Consider the following 19478-nt stretch of genomic DNA (forward strand, 5'->3'; position numbering starts at 1 on the left):
CAGAAAACCACCCCTGGTGCAGTGCTGACCATATCAGCATTTCATTTGGAGCTAACACTACAGACCCATTCTGATTTGAAGGCAATGGATTAAAACTACAGCAGATACAACAAAAACTAACATTTAAAAGCAAGGCTGGCCAGCACTCAGCTCTGGAGTTACTTCTGCTCATCTAGAAGAGCTGCCAAAAAGGAACACTGCTAGAAAAAACCACAAGTGAAGAGAGAAATCAATCCACTAAGCACTTCCCGAGTGATTTTTTGCAGGAGTTGTCATGATGGTTCCCACTCTAGAGGTCTCTCTAACCTTTTCTCAGTGTTAATGCCCTTCCCTGACAGAGATGCCAAGTCAGGAACTGCACTCCTTTGGAGCAAAACAGCACAAACCTCCAGCCAAACACTGCTGAGCCACAGAAGCATCACATTGCTGCTGGCTGCAGGCAGGGGAGGGAGCCCAGAGCCTGTGTCCAGCTCCAGAGCATCTCCACGTTGGTGTGAGGTGCCCTGGGCAGGAGGAGCAGCTCCAGAGCCCCTCCTGCCCATCTGCTCCAGCTGACAGAGCTGCACTGGCTGCCTGCCCCTGGCTCTGGGCACGGCAGCTCCTGCAGTGTCACATCACACCCTGCCCACGGCCACCAGCTGCCCCACAGTAACCAGGAATACAAAGGAAAACCAAATTCAACAACACATTCAACACTGTCAGACTTTTTGTCCCTCTGAGGCAGAACAGTCTCCAATTAATACTGCCTTCATACTTGCTTTCAGGGTACTGTGATCCAGCACACAGATACTCACAGAATTCAATATCCAGCTGGCAGTATATTGCTTTCCTGACAACAAACCATTCCCAGATTTAATGTACACTGTCTGATGACCTTGCAGGAGGGATGAAAGAAGGGCTCAGGTTTTTCTCAGCTAACACACAGGCAAACACAGCAGCAGCCTTGCTTGCATTCTATGACAGCACCCCTTAATTTACAGATGAAGCTGAAAGTCCTGTACACCTACGTAAGTAACAGGGATAAAGATCATCAGTTCTCTCCTTTCATCCTCAGCATTTTCAAGTCACTACCTGTGCAAAGGATGAAAATTCTGTAAAAAGTGGAATTCTGAAATGAGGTACCATTTGGGAAGCAATTATTGGTACCATTTAGGTACCAATAGGAAGCACCTTGTTCTTAGAAAAAAAAAAAATGTCTTTGATAGAAATCAGGGTACATTGGATTCCTACTGATGTTAGTGCCGAATATTTTCTAATTTTCAAAATATGGTTCAGTACCCTTAATCTGTCAAGATATACACAAATATTATTCCAGATTCACAGAGGGATCTGGACCCTGATATCTAATCCTAGAAAATGAACAGCCATGAAAAGAAACAAAACCAAACACCAGTACATCTTAAGCTCAGACCCCCTTAGGCTGACACAGGAGGCCAAAGTCTACACTGCAGGCTGGAACAAACACTGTGTTGTTTTTCTCTGACAAGATCAAACGCTGTCAAACATCTCTAGAAGAAGAAGGGGCAAGAAAATTAATCAAAGAAGCACTCTCTTAGCTTCTGCTGTCAGACTGAAATGCTTCTGAGGCACTTAGTGACCCTGTGTTAGCTGAGGTTCACCGATGAAACACGGGCACAACTGGCAGGGTGCACAAATAAGTTTGGCCTTCCAGCTCTATTTTAGCCATCAACCTTTCATTTGGGCAGGGTTAAAAAGGACAAGAATAATGAAAGGTTAAAAAGCACCATAGCCTGCAGCTCATGAAATTCCAGACAAGGCCATGCATGGCTTATTGACCCATGGGGTCAGTACTGCCAGACCTCTCCAGATTCTACCTTCCCTCTCCAGTGCAGCCTCTCCAAAGCTGCACTCCACCTACTGCAGGCATCAGGAGAGCCAGGGAGGCACTGCCCTCTGATTTTGGGGCTCAGGTCTGGGACTGGCTGCCAAGGGCTCCACAGCCTGAAGGCTCAGGAAGCCAGAGAATCGTTTCCACCTTGCCCAGGACACACGTGGGCTGGCAGGAATCCCTGGCACTTGCCCTCAGCCAGCAGATGTCCCCATTCCCTCAGTGCAAACATCTCACAACTCCTCTCTGCTCCAGGAAAATCACCCAGCAGCCACAGCAAGGAACCCGAGGGGTGACAGTGCCAAACCTCGCCCTGCCCTGCCCCATGCAGCACGGATTGTAGCAGGACATGGCTGTGAAAACACTGCCAGGACTTGCACACAGACAAAAGGGATCCTTCTGACCTTCAGCTATTCCAGCAGCAAAGCTGGGGCTCACAGGCTCTGTACTGGGAGCTGCCCAATGTGCCCAGGCTGCTGCCACTGAGTGCACTGCCAGAGTGGGTGAGCAAAGAAGACAAGAAGTCCAGATTTTGGGTGGCTGAAGTACAAGAGCTTTACTGGACTAATGGCAGTGTTGGACAGGCAGCCCATGTGCCAAGGGCTGAGGCCTCACCCCAGCACTGGATCACTTCTGCCCCAAGGGAATTCACCCCCAAACACTCACTGGCCTTTTCAACTGTCCTAGACTGAGGAAAACAGATTATCCAATTACTGGGGCACACAAAGTCCATCTGGGGAGTAAAAAAGAAAAATACACACATATGCTCTCATCTCTAATATATGTGTGTGCATGTGTGTGTGTTAATTTTAGCTCAGGATAATTTATACAACCTGATTTAATCAGGATTCCAAACATCAGGTTTTAAATTCCACCTTTTACAGTCACTCTCTACTACCACAGTGGAGCTGTTTTAGGAGTGGACTGTGACAGCTGCTTGCAATCAGAGACAGAGTACACCCAATTTTGTGGCTGTTTTAAGAGTGGAAATGAAAACCAATTTCTCAGCTGAAAACACCAATAAAATTTAAGTAGATAGAATGTAAATACCAGAGCTGGAGCTTGGAGACAAGTGCAGAGATAATAAACACACTCTTGTTGCTGGAGTAGCTATACTTGGAGCCCAGCAGGGCCTTGGCCAGCCCTGCTGAGCACCAGGGGCACAGTGAGGACAGGTGACAAGAGCCTGAGGGAGGGTCCAGCCCTGCCCACAGCAGGCACCAGCCCACTGCCACAGCTGGGGCACCCCAGGGACTGTCCCCCTGTGCCACCCTGTGCCAGGGACCTGGCAGAACCTGCTTCCCAGTGTGCCACTCCTTGCACTGATAGGATCTTCCACCAATTCCCCTTGTCACAGTCAGCCAGTCCCATTCCAACCCCGCCTTCAGTGGGTAACAACTGCTTCTTCTCCAATTGCAAATTATCACCTACAGAAGCCTTTCTGGGCAGAGAGGTTTTGTGCTTGGATCTGCCACTCAGTTCCCCCATTTTAAAGTATCCCAATCAGGTAGAGACCAAGGCTCTGTTCCTCACAGCAATGGGGGACAGCATTTAAAGTATCCCAATCAGGTAGAGACCAAGGCTCTGTTCCTCACAGCAATGGGGGACAGCAGAAACCACAGGATTCTTACACACATTTACAACCCTCACACATATCTGGGTAGCTCCAGCTTCAGTCATTGCCCCTTCCCCTCCAAACTCTTGCCTCTGTCATTTCACAGGAGGGGCTTTGAACCTGGATTAATTTGAGGCCTATTTTAAGCTGCAGTCAGCAGCTGCACAGCTACTCAATGCCATGCAAAGGCTTGTTCTTCTGCAGGGGATTTACTGTGTCCCACAAGGAAGATGTTCTCTCCTGAACACAACAGGAAGAATGAAGCAGGAGCACTTCTATGTGCCGATAACTCCCAGAAAATTCCATTTTAGCAGAGAAGTGCAGTAGCAAGTTGTGGTATTTACCATATACCAAAGGTCAACACAGCACAGGCCAAATTCCCCAGTGAAGGCAACTTAGAGAGCTCTGCATTGATTTTTTTGGCTTATCTGCTTTCTGCTCTCCCTCATGCCTCACACATCTCCTATCAGATGAGGTGGATCATCACTGCTGACAGGTCTGGATGTGTATTTTGGTGGGAAGGCTCCCAGATGCAGGGCTCTGGGTTCCATGGGCCGCTCAGAGCCTGCCCACTGTGGCATGATTCCATAAGGCTGGGCTGCTAATGAGCACCACATCTTCCCCACAGCATAATGAGCTCATCTCTTGTGACAGCCTCTGTAATGGGCCAACATTCTCACAAACCAATTAGTCTAATACAGGTTATTGAGATCTAAGGTGGCTGAGAAACTTAACTGCAGCTGCTTCCAGAATAAATCTGAGATGCTGCTGGGAGGAGTATGAAAGTGAATGCTGCCAACATCTCCTTTGCTTTACTTCTTTTTTCAAATGCTTTCAAAACATAACTCTGACATGTTATTTCCCTTGAAGTCTGCTGAAAATACACACAGTAAAATCAATTTAGTGTTCCCATGTAAGTTATACAAGTGTTTCTCCTATAAAGGAGTTTACTCAGCATTGCCAGTGCTTCCAAAGGTATGGATCCAAAACAATGAACAATAAACCAGGTCTGGCAAGGGACTTGGTGATGTTGCATTCAGCAAACAGTTTTAAAGGAGGGGATTTACCAGGTGTGTGATACTGATCACTATTTAATATTTATCTTACAGGCAGAACAGATTATAATCCTAAATATCCTAAATACATACAGACAGAGAAGAAAAGCAAAGAGTGTGTATTTTAAGGGAATGCCCTGTGCTGTACACAGTGGTCTCAGTGTCTCTGATAACCCTCTGTGCATGCTCAGGCTGACAGAGTCACTGTTTCCCTCACCACAGCACACTCACATGCTCCACAGGGATGTTTGCTGTCCTCTGGAAGAGTGGGGCAGCAGACATTAACCCAGGTATTTCAGTCAGCCACGCAGGCAGGCTTTAGGAAAAACAATTGAGCACTGCTGATGAGCTCTTCTTTCACCACCCTTACACACTGTTTAACTGTGAAATACCTTGGCTATTTCTGTGGTTTCTGCTACCATGAAAGTGAAGCTGATGTTCACCAGGTCTGTGCCACTGCAAACACACACTATCCGTCCTTCCAGCTCGTTTTCTGATTTTCCAACAGCCTCGAGTGCAGTCAGTATTTTGGGATCCTGTGAGACAGAATAAAGAACTTGTTACATTTGCAACACTTCTGCTATGCAAGGCACTATGGTAAAAATGCATTTTCACCTCCTTATACATTTACACCTTTAAACCTTTGCTAGTCATCTGAAATGAGTGCTTTCACTCAGAAACATTGTGTGCAAACCTGAAAAAACAACACATTCTAACAGTCGGGAACGTGATTGTGAGACCTCATCTTTTCATCACGAAGAAGAACAATTAATCACTCCAAGGACTGGAGACAGAGGATCAGCACTAATGTGGAAGTTAATTATTCTCATCTAGTTAAGTCCATAGTTCTGGAGTCACCATCTCTGTGACTCTGTGGCTGTTCCTTAGTGATGTGTCACACGAGCTGCTGTCCCTGCTGCTGCTGGAGGTTCCGTGGGCATGCTTTTGGAAAGGCAGAGCTGGAGGCAGGAGCTCACTGCTGGGGCTGTCTGCATCTCCACAGCTCTTGCCTTTTCTCTGTGGGGCAGAGATCTGGGCCTGCACACTCCCAGGAGGACTTCTAAGAGAGAGTTACCTACACAAAACCACTCCACCTGTGAAAGTGGAAATGCAGGGCTGACAGCAGATCTCCCAAACTGAAGGCCTGCTGGAAGGAGAGGCACAGCTCTGCAGAAAACCCTGCATATTCCTTCTGAATACTACTGAGTGTATTTCCAAAGGCTTGGGGCTCCAGAACTCCTAGCTAGTACTTCTGCACTTCACAAAGGGAGGCTGCCCTCTCTGAGCACCTAAATGCAGAAAGAGGGATGCAAACAAATCTTTCTACAGTTTATGCCAATGGAGAGAGAAGATAAAATAAATTCAAACAGATCGGAACGAAATGAATGGAAAATTAAACATTTTTTCTCAGATGCCTAAACAAGTATCCCAATAAACTGTTACAAGATAATTAAAATCTCCTGATATGTGCTCTTAATGTCTGTTCAGCTCTCAGTGCATCCTGAAGCCTGCAGTACATCAGGAAGACCAGATGACTGACCCTTCCCACTGCAATCACAACAAATCACTGCAGATCTGCAAATCTGAGGCTATGATTGCAAAATCAAAGCTGTGTTACTGGTATTACTTAAAGAAATGAATGCCATCCTGCATTTCACCTTCAGCTTCAATATTCCTTGTGTAAATGGAAGTATAAAGTGAGTACAGAGTACCTTTGGTACAGCTCCAAAACGAACACTGTTGATCAGGGAGCACTCTAACACCTGGCCCTCCTGAAAGGACAAAAAGGGTACAAGTTCAAAGGTCTGCTGAGACGTGGTTCCACTGGGAGTTTCAGCAAAAATAAACTGTTAACTTATTGGCAAACTCTGCTAATAAACACTAAGCAGAATATTTCCCTTTAGTATCAGTTGATTCCCTCTTAAATTCTTCACTTCTGTCAATTCTAAAAAGAACAGGATGAGGACTAGTTTTGTAAATAAACTAACATAGTATTTTAGATTTTTAAAAACCACAATATACATAAAGTGCAGTAACATATAATATACATTCCTGACATAATTACAATATACCTTTCCTTCACTTTTCCAGCTCAGAAAAAAGCCAAATTCATCCACTTGGAAGAGACAGTTGCTTTCAAAGACAAAAGATTCCTATAGAAAAGAAAATACAGACCATTATTTTAGTCAGTTTGCCAAATATCAATTATTTATCGTTTGAAAATAAAGGATTGTTCTGTTTCTTCCCAAAGACCCTCCTGCAGAATTTGCTGCTCCCAAAAAAACAGAAACAAGGGAGGCAGGCTTTTAAAGAAGAGATCACTTTTAATGATTTGACTTATTGTTGACACTTGAGACACTGGGATGCACTTAATTAATATTTTCCTACCTCTTTGCAACTAAATGATGATGTTTTATTTAATAGAAGCAGTGATTCTTACCTAATAAAAAATCTTAATGAAACAGAACTTCAAGAAATTTATTCAAAATTAAATGCTTGAAGGTAAAAAATATATCATTTGCCAATGCCACCTTCAGGATCAAATGGCCACACGTCCTTTTAAGGTGCAGAATTTGGGAAGCACTTTTCTGTTGCACTGTGGTAGTGTACATACTGTGAGTGCTGTGCAGCCAGAGTGAATGACAAGCAGAGCTTGCAGGATATTGATTTGTACAAGAAATCAGGAAAGAATGGCAGTCCAGAGAGACTGGGCAAAGCAAAAAATCAGGTGAGCTGAATTTAAAAAGAGATTTCCTCCACACACCTCCAGCCTCAATTAGAGCATCATAAATTATGCTGAAATTCAGGAAAAGGGTGTGCAGAAGCAATCACTTCTTCAAGAAAAAGAGGATCCAGAACTTCCTGACTTAATTGAATAGTGAGGAGAATTTGTGGGAAGAGTCCTCTGTGAGGAAACAAAGCAGGCTCCCAGGTGTGCCACAGAAAGCCTGGAGCAGCAGGGGCTCACAGGATGGACAGACAAGGCTCTGCTCCACGGGGGGAAGGCAGGAGCCCCTTTCTGGGGGTTTGGGGGCAGCAAACCCAGCTGAAGGAGCCCGAGCTGGGTGCCAGAGCTGGCCCCACGTGTGCCCAGAGCTGGGGTGTCCCAGAGCAGAACAGGACAGGACAGGACAGGACAGCTGTGCCGGGCACTGTCCCTGCCAGCACATCCCAGCACTGACACCCAGGTGGTGCCAGCAGTGCCCCTGAATGCCCCGTGTGCCCAGGACAGGACAGCTGTGCCTGGCACTGTCCCTGCCAGCACATCCCAGCACTGACACCCAGGTGGTGCCAGCAGTGCCCCTGAACGCCCCGTGTGCCCAGGACAGGACAGCTGTGCCGGGCACTGTCCCTGCCAGCACATCCCAGGGGTGACACCCAGGTGGTGCCAGCAGTGCCCCTGAATGCCCCGTGTGCCCAGGACAGAACAGCTGTGCCTGGCACTGTCCCTGCCAGCACATCCCAGGGGTGACACCCAGGTGGTGCCAGCAGTGCCCCTGAATGCCCCGTGTGCCCAGGACAGGACAGCTGTGCCTGGCACTGTCCCTGCCAGCACATCCCAGCACTGACACCCAGGTGGTGCCAGCAGTGCCCCTGAATGCCCCGTGTGCCCAGGACAGGACAGCTGTGCCTGGCACTGTCCCTGCCAGCACATCCCAGCACTGACACCCAGGTGGTGCCAGCAGTGCCCCTGAATGCCACCCAACCTGGAGCACATGGAATGCTCTGCTGTAGCTGCCCACACTCTGCTCCTTGGGGAAGGGTGAGAGAACCACCACGGGCTGTGCCCCTCACTCACAGGCTGTGTCTGCAGCAGGGCTTGCTGAAGGAAAATAAAGCTTTTTTCTCCATCTCCACAGCTATCTACTTCATTTATCTGGCCCCAAATCTGGAAACACAGGGTAAACCAACTATCCCTATCTTGGCAGGCCTGGTGATAAAAAAATACCTTTTACTTACATTTCAAAAGATAAGAAAATACTAATATCCCTGAAGGCACTTACCTTCAACTTACAGAGATCTCCTGTTCAAACAAGATTACAAATAGACCCTGATACAATTATTCTTACCAGCATATCAATGCTGAGTATAGGGTAAACTTCTCAGCACTTTATTTCAGCTGCCTGTGTAAAACGTCCTGTTTTGCATTCCTTTAATAAAGGTGGATTAAAGCACAGCTGAAAGCAGGATCATAGTAATCATATTTCAGATAGAGTGCAGATTGATTTTCTAAAGTAGATAAAACCACTCCAGTTCTCAAATGATGCATTTGAATCAGAAAATGAATGTTCTGTATTCTCTGGCTTTCCCTTGTCATAAGCAGGTGCTCAGTTTATATATCCAAAAAAAAAGCAATATTCTCAATATTCTCCCTCCCTCCATTTGATAGATAATACAAAAAAATTGAAGGATTCACTTGTTTAATAATGTGCTTTATGAATCTGCAAAGATGAGAGTTTTAGACACGTTACAGATATTTTGATCCAATTCTCCCTTTCTCTTCCTCAGGGCTTATGTCAAATCAGAGGGATTAAATATATTTTAAAGCTATTTCTTTTAAAAGCAAAAAAAACCCTATGCAGCAATAAGGTCTGTTGGTATTGCCTCCCCACAGACATTTCTGAGGGTATTACCAGAAAAAATTAAAGTTTCTTTGTGTACAATGAAAGCAAAACATGAAATATTCCGGCACTTCTGCATATTTAAAAGAGAATAGCAAATGAAAGGCAACTGGGTCTTACCTCTTCGTATCTATCAAACACAGCTCCATCTTGCAGAAAAGAGGGAACTGGCTTCTGCCAGTTAAATTCATAAGGCTTTGCCATGATTACAGAAGAAAAACCTGCAATGGAATGGAAAAGCACAGTTCAATTACTGTCCTTCAAAAGGAGCATTTCAAAGGCCAAGCAGGAAAAAAAGTGACTTTTAGCTTTTCCTTTCATACAGAAGTACTAAAATGTCACAGTGCATTTCCAAATTAGGAGCTTTCCCCCCAAGAGTAATTTTGTTTCATATCTTTAAAATGGAAATTACTTGTAAAATGTGTGTATGAACTTAATTATTTGGAAAACACTTGCACTGTAACTTCTAGAGTACAATGAGGCTGAGATTAACCTAGCTCTAGGTGACCAAATACCACAACCTGTAATGCAGACAAATGCTTCTTATTTTACTGGTCATTGATACAGAAATCAAAAACACAGTTTGAAAGTTATATACACATGTCACCATTAAGTGTTCATTTTCATTGAAAACAGGATTATATAAAATAATAGATCTCGATTCCCAAATCTTAAAAAAACCCTACTATATTATATTTAAACTACTCATCTGTACCTTTTTTCTCCCAATGAGGAGATGCTTTGAAGAAAACAGATCATCTATACCCAATATCTTATCAAAAGCCCCCTTTTCTTTTAGCCAGTCCTGTGCACTTGGGCCCTTGCCCCTCTGTGAACAAGGAATATCATCTTATTCCTCAGGATTATGAGATGGTTTGAGATCCTTTCAAAGAAAGTGACAAATTCTTTTTTTTCTTTTGGAAATTACATATAATTCTTGTGTCTCCTGCAATTCAGATCAGCCTAGAGCTGCTTTTCCTTGAGTTCATGAGGGGAGCTGGATACCAGGACAGCCACCCCATGGCAGCAGCATGATGGGGCCATGTCCTTTGCAGCTCATGGACTTCACACAGCACCTCCAAATAATCAGAACAAACTGAAACTTAGTGCTTGTTCCTGGGGCAAAGGAAACCTAAAACAGACACACCTGAAGTTATAACCACTATTTTTATGGCATGGTAGCTGTTCCTTTATCTATTTAATTGTCTTCTATTATCAGAATGGTCTTCAAATACAACAGGTAGCTCCTGCAGCAATAACTGCTGCCATCCTTCTGGGAAAAGCTGACACATTCTGTGCTAAAACAGCAGAAATGTGGTGGCACTTTTAAGGCTGTGAAGAGTAGTCCTGCACAGTCCCAAGCGTGCAGAAATGGCTTTTTCCCCTTTTATACTGGTGCTGAAGCCCACACAAACCCAATTCAGAAGTTCTGCAGGTGCTGTGTAAGGCAGATCCTAGTGCTCCTTCCAGAGGGGCACACAGAAACCTGGCTGTGAAGAGAGCTTGAGCACACTCTGACAGAAACCTGGCTGTGAAGAGAGCTTGAGCACACTCTGACAGAAACCTGGCTGTGAAGAGAGCTTGAGCACACTCTGAGCTCTCAGAAACACTGCCCACCTCAGCAGCACACACAGGCACCTGGCCAGCTCTCCATGCAGCCCCAGAGGCACAGCTGTGTGCCAGCCCCTGCACAGGGATGCTCTCCTTCCTTGGGGTACCCACACAGCCCCAGAGGCACAGCTGTGTGCCAGCCCCTGCACAGGGATGCTCTCCTTCCTTGGGGTACCCACACAGCCCCAGAGGCACAGCTGTGTGCCAGCCCCTGCACAGGGATGCTCTCCTTCCTTGGGGTACCCACACAGCCCCAGAGGCACAGCTATGTGCCAGCCCCTGCACAGGGGTGCCCTCCTCCCTCTGGGTACCCACACAGCCCCTGCACAGGGGTGCCCTCCTCCCTCTGGGTACTCACACATCGGATGATCCCCTTACTTCATCGCTGGCGCATTCAACAGGAGCTCCTCAGTTTGGGCTGCAATGTGCATTTCTCAAACCCAGAGCTCCTCTCTCCCCGCTGGGCACTCACCCATGGGATGAGCCTGTTACTTCATCACTCAGACGTCCAACAGGAGCTCCCCGGTTCGGGCTGCACCGTGCATTTCTCCAGCCCCGCAGTCCGCCTGAGCCCTCTGCATTTCCCTGCTGCCTCCCTGGAGCCAGGGTCTGGCCCAGGAGCAGTGAGGCAGCACCACCCCCTGTCCCAGAGCCAGCACCACAGCCCTCCATCCATTTGCATAAGCCGGGTTTAGGGCAGAGAACGGCCTGACTGCTCACAGCTCATCCACAACTCCCGTCTGGGCACTCCAGCTCCTCCAGCTCCTCGCTGTTCCCACCTTCCCAGTCCCTTCCCTAGCTCTGCTCTCACAGGTCACTGCAGTTTACAGATGCACAGAGACAGATGAAGTGTGAGGGAAAGGCAGCTTGAGTACATGCAGCAAGGAGTTGGAGGAATCGTAACAAACAACATTTTTAAGCCTTGGGCTTTGGCAGCTGTGCAGAAGGTGAAGAAAACTCTCTCTGCCTTTAGAAAAGCTCTTTTCAGCCTCTCACAATTTTTACAGTCCTCTCAAAAATCCATTTTTTTCTTAACCCTGTTAGCTTTTAAGATCACCAAACTAAAATACAAAATATTCCCCTGTCACTCTTTGGACTTCTGTTCGTCTTCATTGATTTTTCAGCAGTTCAAAGAGAGTGAAAAACACCACCAATCCCAACCAGCAAACCCGAACAAACACGACATTGTAGCATTCATATGGCTGCAAATACACGCATGCATATATCCTCACTCTGGTGAGAATCAAGAATTACCCTCTTTAGAGACGTTAAATAACAATGAAATGTGGGAAGATTCAACTGGGAGACATAGAAGGTTAAGGAACTAAATTTAAAGGCAGCAAAATTTTAATTTGAAAACTTTTATACCGCCTTTAAAAACTGAAATCAAATCTTCTTACTGACTTAAGAGTTCTCAAAGTATGAATACATGCCATTCACAAAAGCAGAAAGAACACTTATATAAATACACCTCAGGACTCAATTAATGACTACAAGGGAGAGGTGGGTGAAGTGCAGCAGTTAAAAGCCTCTTGCAGTATCTCCCTTTCTCCCAACTCTGCTTTGTGCCTGAAGGCATGATTTGGATCACATGAAACTCACCTGGAGTACCCAAAGAGCGAGGACACAAAATTAACCAAATTCAGAAGAGCATTAATTAACAGAAAAGTCTTTCCCTTCTGTAAGCTTGGCTGTTCTAAGCTAAATCTGGGGTGTGGGGGCTATAAATCCTGTTTTTTTCATTCCCTGACCAAAAGAAGGACAAGGTGTGGCTGAACAGGAGGAGGAAAGGATTCTGTTAGTACAAAGGAGACAGATGTTTGAGGAAAGAGGTGCTATTCTAAACTAACCCACAGGGCTGGCTAGCATGATGGATAGGATACTCCTTGGGTCCCATAAACATCCTGTCAATGTTGAGACACTGCTGGCAAGGACAGCAGAGTTCCTCAGAGCTGACCCCCCAGTTTCAAACACACAAACTCATCATTTCCGCACTTTGCTCGCCCCCAGGATCCTAACAGGACCTGCAGGCTTTTTGTTTTAGTCATTATTACTTTTGCCTCTGGAATGAATCCCTGTTTGCTGAGTGAGAGGTGAGGAGGCTCCACACTCTGTGTTCGCCATTTCACCGCTCACCTCTTGGAATGACACCCCCTAAACTTGCCCCAGTTACTCTCTGTGTGGGCTTCAAGGGCAGCACCCACCCAGCACTATGCTGAGTTTAGTAATCATGCCCAGGAATAGATGTTTTTCTTACACATACAAGGAAGCAATTAAAAAACCCAAAAACTGAATTTATTTCCCATTCCCAGTCACCCCAGGACATTCCCTCACCTTGAAGCACATATAACCTTCACTATCACTCCTGGTTGGTAAAAAAGATTCCAAGATTCTTCATTACAAAGACAATCAGATCTAGATGAGCAGACTTCTCTAACTTTTGGGGTTTTTTTATGGAGTTCATCCCAGTCCAGCAAGCCTCCCTGCAGAGCTATAGACTAGAGTGAAAATCCAGCTGTCCATGACCAAACAGGCAGTGAAGCACTGAAATTCTTGTAAAAAAATGCTCCTTTCATTTTTTAATGAGGCTCTGAAGTATTTTAATATTCAAATACTGCAAATATTTCTAGAAACTTGAAGAAAGGTCAGATCTTCATGTATTTACTCCTCAATGTCAAATTCATTTGGTCATAAAGGTACTGACATTGACATAAGCAAAATGCAGAGACAGGGAAAATGAAAAAAAGCAAAATGCAGTTTCATGTCTTTTAAACATGAAACCTTGGCTTTAACTCTAGAACTTAAAATTCAGAGTAAGTTTTAAGAAAATAAAAACCACTACAGTGTGAATTCTATGTAAAAAGTAGCAGGGCCATGCTGCTGAATTTCTGCAGTGCCCACACTATACTATAAGACAATTCCAAGATTTCCCAGCTCTCCAAGGTGTTCCACAGTCAAATTTTGCTGGGTTTTTTTTTCCCCTTTTTTTTAAAGATTAATTTTTCAGCAGGCTATTTTTAAACACACTATTCCTGCAGCTAATGCAACAACTGGAAGCAGTTGTCCCCAGAAGAATGTCCAGGAAGACCAGCAGCCACCCAAGAGGCACCTGCACCACCCAGCACCTTTCTGAGGGGGACAGTTTTTTGCCTTTGTGAGAAGTGAATGGGGCAGAAAGAGACATGCTGGTTTTGTAAATCAACTTATTCTGGTCTATTTCCAACAGTGTTACAAAACTCTGTTCTGACAATTAGAAATACATTTAAATCCAGCCATTATGGAAAGCTTCTCAGATAATTCACTCAGGTCTAGTCCCTCACAAACTTCTAAATCACAGACATTTCTAGGCCAAGAAGGCAAATTATTTGTCTGCTCAGCAGCAATACAGAGCCACTGGAGCAGAGTTTCCCTTTTGAATTGATCACCAAAGGCATGAGGACTCATCACCCCCTGGGATCAGTCCTTGTGTGCCCCCACTGTGAAGCAGCTTTATTAGTTTCACTTGCTGACCAAAATGAGCCTTCAGATAGATGTCACTTGAAATGCCTGGAAAAACAAAAATAACGCTGCAATTGCAACACCAAAGTGTTCAAAGAAAAGGTAACATGTTACTCATTTTCAAAACAACTCCTAAAGCAACAAGAGAATCTACACACACTCCTAGAAAAAGGTATGACTTGAATAGTGAGCTAAAATGCAGAACTATCAGAACTGGATGTTAATAAAAACTTAAATGTTAAAAAATAATAAACCAGACACAGAAAACTACAAACTTCCTGGAATAAGTAAAGCTGTATTTACTATTCTTTCCTTCTGGTGATAGGAAATTTGGTGTTCATATTCTCAGTTTGGTATTCTCAGTTCATATTCTCAGCAAAGGTGAGAGGAAAAGGGAAAGGCACAGGGATTATTTCAGGAGGGAAAATGCTCATCATGCTGTGAATTGTACAGAGGATTTAGCAATCTGACTCATCAAAAGACAGTAAATGACAATTGATGTTCATTTACACATATTATTCAGTATGCATCCATTTTGCTTTGGATCTGTCAAGTGAACTTCCTTTCATGTGAACACGTGATGAGGAACCACTCCCCAGAACCTTCCCTGTTTTTTCTCATTCCAATAACACCAACCATGCAAAATATGAAGTTGTCTAAAAACGTGGAAGATGCTACATTTTTAGCTTTAGCCATGCAGAAGTCTTAGAGGTGCTCAAGATTTATTTAGCATAATGTCAAGTGTCCCATTTCCTGGAAGCCATCTCATCCCCAGGTAGTAATAGAGAGCAAATTGGACTTTGATGGAAACAATGGTTTGTGTAATCGCTGCCAAGATCCTTTCTGAATTGCTATAGCATGTGATGGATGGATACAGTGTGTCTGGATTTAACCTGCAGTCACTTTTATTAAGTTCAATTACTTCACTCTGTGGCTTTCAGTGGAAGGCAGTGCTAAAACAAAGGCTACCTCATGGAATAATCAAACAAACAAACATGTAGGATTTACAAAACATCTCAAGTATTTCCTGATTTACTGAGGCCAGAGTCTCTCTTCACAGTTTTGTAAACTCCTTGTATCACTACAGCAGAAAATCACAGCCTAAAGGAATGGGATTTGTCAGATTTATTGAAAACCCAAATTTTCAGTATAGTGTTTGGACAATTAATACCATACTTAATTTCTACTGTTGTTTAATCTGCTGCTGACAGGTGACACATTTTAAGTCAGTGAGTAGTGTTTCTCACTTTTAGGTACACCTGTACAAAGTGTTTGTGCAAATTATTTGAATTAAAATCATGGGCGATTTTGACATTTAGAACTTCAGTTTCTTCTTTTTCGCTTAATTCTGGAGCTTTATGCTCTAAAAGATCTCAAGCAGAAGTGGTTTCTGTACTTTAATGTGATAGGAAGAGAGGAATAAATGTTTGAAATTCAAATTCTAGAAAGAGTTCAGGTGGGAGTACGGATAAACAGCAAACAATTGTAAGTGAGCATCACTCCCATTACAAATGCAGGAGTTCAGGAAGGGATCCAAGGACATAAAACAACTGCAAGATCCTAAGAGTGAATTATTAACTACAAATACCATGAAAACAAACTCCCAAACTGCGTTAATATCAGCAGTCTTTCCTTTCTAAGCGCAAGGAAAGGGTTTGGAAAGAACACAATGTAGTCCCTCAAACAAAACCAAAACAAGCTACAGCTATCAGCTGCTCTGTGAGCACATCCTGAGGACACAGTTGTCTGCTTCCAAACTCTGACACAGGCCTGGCCTTTGCATTAATAAAATGCAATGAAAGGTCAGGATCATATTTTTGTAATAACCTCTAAATCCCTGCGTGTTTGAAATAATCCCTGCTATGGTCAGGTACTTTAGTTCAAACCAAACTTTATTGAAGTCTGGACACGATTTATTAGGCTCTTTTTCAAAATATACAGATAAATTAAAAAGTAATAAGCTGTGAGGAACATAGATGTTACTTTAAAATCTAAAATTAGGAAAGTGACATTATAATTTGCTGGTTTTCTGGATGATTTCTGAGAAAACAAGAGTGACCCACACTGCTGGCTTAAAATTTCAGACAAAGCTAAGGTGATCTTTGGCAATTGTTCCAGCAGTCTAAAATGCATTAACATCAAGCTGCATCCATTGTTTGACAGCTGGCAGTGTGTTAGAAGTAGGTATTTGTTGGAAGTTTAAACTAATTACAAATTTCTTGGTACCCTGCATAGAGCTGAGGAGCTACAGTCACCATGGAAATGCACAGGGCATTTACACTTCTCAGATTGTCATTATGCAGTTTAACCCATGGCATCAGAAAGATTTTGGCGTCTATCTCAGAAGATGTAATGCTGCTCAGATTCCACCCCAGCACCTTCCCTTCCCCTATCTCAAAGGTAGGGGAATGCAGGCAGGGCATTATCAGCTGGCTGGAAAGGAAATTACCCTTTCTGCATTGCTCTAGCATGTGATGATGTTTTCTGCCAAGATTTCAGGTTCCCATCACAGAAAATCTCCCAGTCTGTATGAGGAAAAGAAACTCCATGGGGCTCACAGCGTGTGCTTCAACACTCCTGTGCAAAAAGCAGATCTGGGAATCACAATGACATTTAATGGATGGGGAAAAATGATAACTGCCTGGCCTAAACCCTGTTGCAGAGGTTCAACTTGTTCGTTTTTCTCACCCCTCAGCAGTCACTCTGCCTGTTGTATGCAAAACCAGCACTCATCATCAATTGCTCAGGAAAAACACAGCCCCTTTGGGGTAGGAGGAGTCCAAGGATCCAGGCTGCAGCTGGGGGTGAGCCACACAGCTCTGGAGTCCTGGATGGACACTTGGCTATTTCCCATTTTCCTCTGCCTCCCCCTAAAGAATGAGGCTAGCAAGACTTGTTTGAATTACAGATTTAGTGATGCTAAGTACCCCTTTCATCACCAGTAACACCCAGTGCTAACTCATTAACAAGGTGGGCATTTTGCTGAAGATGAGATTGCCCTGGCTCTAAACACAGGGTATCTCAACTAGGCAAGGCTGAAAATAAACTGCTGCCCAACATTTGCAAATCCAGAAGCCCTCTTTCCAGCAGGATAAATACAGACAGCCATTGTGGAGATACACCAGGTTATCACTTATTTACATCTTTAATTTTGTAGAGAAGGAAGAGGAAAAGCAACTGGTTCTGAACTTTGAGTTATTATTCCTTCATTATGGTAGGTAGGTGGCAGAGTAAGCATTTCTTGTCAATTTGTTTCAGTCACATCTCTTTTTAAATGGTTGTTGTGCCACTGCCCAAAAGCTCTGAAAACAATAGGAAAGATTGAGCAGAAAATGTGGCCAAGGATAAAGGAAAAATGTCCCAAATCCTTTAGCTGGCAAGCTCATGGTTAACCAGAAGCAGAAAATGGGAATGCATAAAGCATGGCATCACAATCTCTTCACTAATCCCTGCCTCAGAGAGCCCCTGCAATCTGCATATTCATTTCTACTAATCAAATATTAAAGCAGCTCTCTTGACACGGTGCTGTGCTCCCTGTCACTGCCGTGGCCACCGAGGTGACAGCTGCTGTCTCTGTGGGTGCAGGGAGACTGCCTGAGGCTGCTCAGAGCTTTATCTGACCAACAGCTCCCAGTGCCACACAGTCACTGCTGAGGCATTCAGCCGTTTGCATGGCTTCAGAATGCACCCCAAATGTCACCCCCAACGTGAATGTATGGCTTGTTCAGAAATGGGGTAAAACCAGGCGTGGCAGCTGCTGAAGAGCAGGGTGGGGGAGTGCTCCAAGGCAGAACCTCTCCCAGTTTCCCACTGGATGCACTGGGCTCCTTCAGCTATTCACAACAGAGACATGAAATTTCTGAAGGAAAGGCATCTCGGTTTTTGATTGCTCCAAGTGGATGATTTGACAGAGTATTCCTAAAGGGATAAAAATAAAAGTGTTGGTATGTAACCCATTTGTCCTGTATGGAGACAGCAAGGAGGGCCAGCCTGCCAGTCAGGAGTGCTGGTTTGGCCTGCTGGCCCACACAGCCCCTTTGGAACCCTGCTCTGACGGCTCCTAAGAAACAGCAACATCTACAGCATGCTGACAAACCCCATTTATTCAGACTTTTCTGGACCAGCTGGTGACACCAGAGTCAGGGGACTCCATTTCTCTGAATCCCTAACTTCAGGATGTCATTTCAGTGTCAAGCAGCAGGACAGTGGGAGCTGATCCCTCTCCGAGCTCCTCATCATCATCATCATCACTGTTCTTCTTTCTTGCCAGCTGCTGCTGTCCCCACCTGTGCTGAGGAGGAAGGGGACATACACAGCACAGAGGACAGCTCTGCCCCCACAGGTTCGTGGGCAGGGAGAGGAGCTGCCCTTTCTCCTCCTCCCTGCAAAGGTGAGAGCAGGCACACCCTGAGGACATTCCTGACTCCAGACAACCACCAGGGCAGAGAGACGTGAAATGGGTGGGGAAGAGCATAACAATTGAAAAGAGGAGGAAGGAACTAGCAACAGGAAAAGCTACAGGAAGCAAGGATGGGGTGTCTGGCACTGATGTGGGCTGAGGCAGCGTGACAAAGTGCCCGAGATGGCCCCACTTTCACTGTGCTAGAAGAGAACAGTAGATAATTTGCACTTCACTTTCCCAAACTATTTGGGATAGCACAGGCAAGGCTATTTTTAGAGATTATTCCAAGTATGAAGCTGGGTTTCTGCAATATGGCTGGAAAGGAAGGAACTGGGAGGAATATACACTAAGAAAGACCAAAAGAAAAACAAGGCTGGTGCCTGTGTATGGGGGTGAAAAAGAGAGAAGTGGTGGCAGGAACACTGCCAACATTCCAGGCGAGGGCAGAGGGGTCACTCACTGACTGGGGCAGCTCAGGAGGGGCATGGCAGGGCTCCTGGAGGGGAGGAGATCAGTATTGCCCCATGCTGCAGACAGACAAACAGAGGAATGGGGAAAAGGCCTGGAAAGGTGAAAGAACTGAATCTAGATGTGAGGGTGGAGGTCAAAGAAAGAGCAGTCTGTTTTAGCCATCAAATGCAGTGGGAATCAACAGATATAACCAGTTACATCATAAAAATTGATAAAGGGACCCTCACAGAGACAGAGAGAAAATGTTTTGCCATTTGCACTGGCTGGATGGACTGAAGTGTTCTCAAGTGGTGCTCAGCCACTCTGGCCTCCCACAGCTCAGTAACAAGTGGCACACAGGCTCAGCAAAGGCACA

The 19478-nt window shown here is 44.9% G+C and overlaps 1 protein-coding gene across 8 annotated transcripts in view; it reads right to left on the reverse strand.

Annotated features, from left to right (window-relative positions):
- The window catches only part of PLCB4 (phospholipase C beta 4), a 177219-nt gene that overhangs the window by 68248 nt on the left and 89493 nt on the right, over positions 1–19478 (reverse strand). For all 8 annotated transcript variants that reach the window (XM_036380089.2, XM_036380084.2, XM_036380092.2 and 5 more), the window contains 4 exons: positions 9262–9362; positions 6592–6672; positions 6232–6291; positions 4912–5055 (listed from right to left, as the gene is read on the reverse strand). In XM_036380089.2, coding sequence (XP_036235982.1) covers positions 4912–5055; positions 6232–6291; positions 6592–6672; positions 9262–9345 — 369 coding nt within the window. In that variant the 5' untranslated portion in view covers positions 9346–9362. The remainder of the gene's footprint in view (positions 1–4911; positions 5056–6231; positions 6292–6591; positions 6673–9261; positions 9363–19478) is intronic.

This window comes from Molothrus ater, chromosome 3, assembly GCF_012460135.2.
Source record: "Molothrus ater isolate BHLD 08-10-18 breed brown headed cowbird chromosome 3, BPBGC_Mater_1.1, whole genome shotgun sequence".
NCBI lineage: Eukaryota > Metazoa > Chordata > Aves > Passeriformes > Icteridae > Molothrus > Molothrus ater.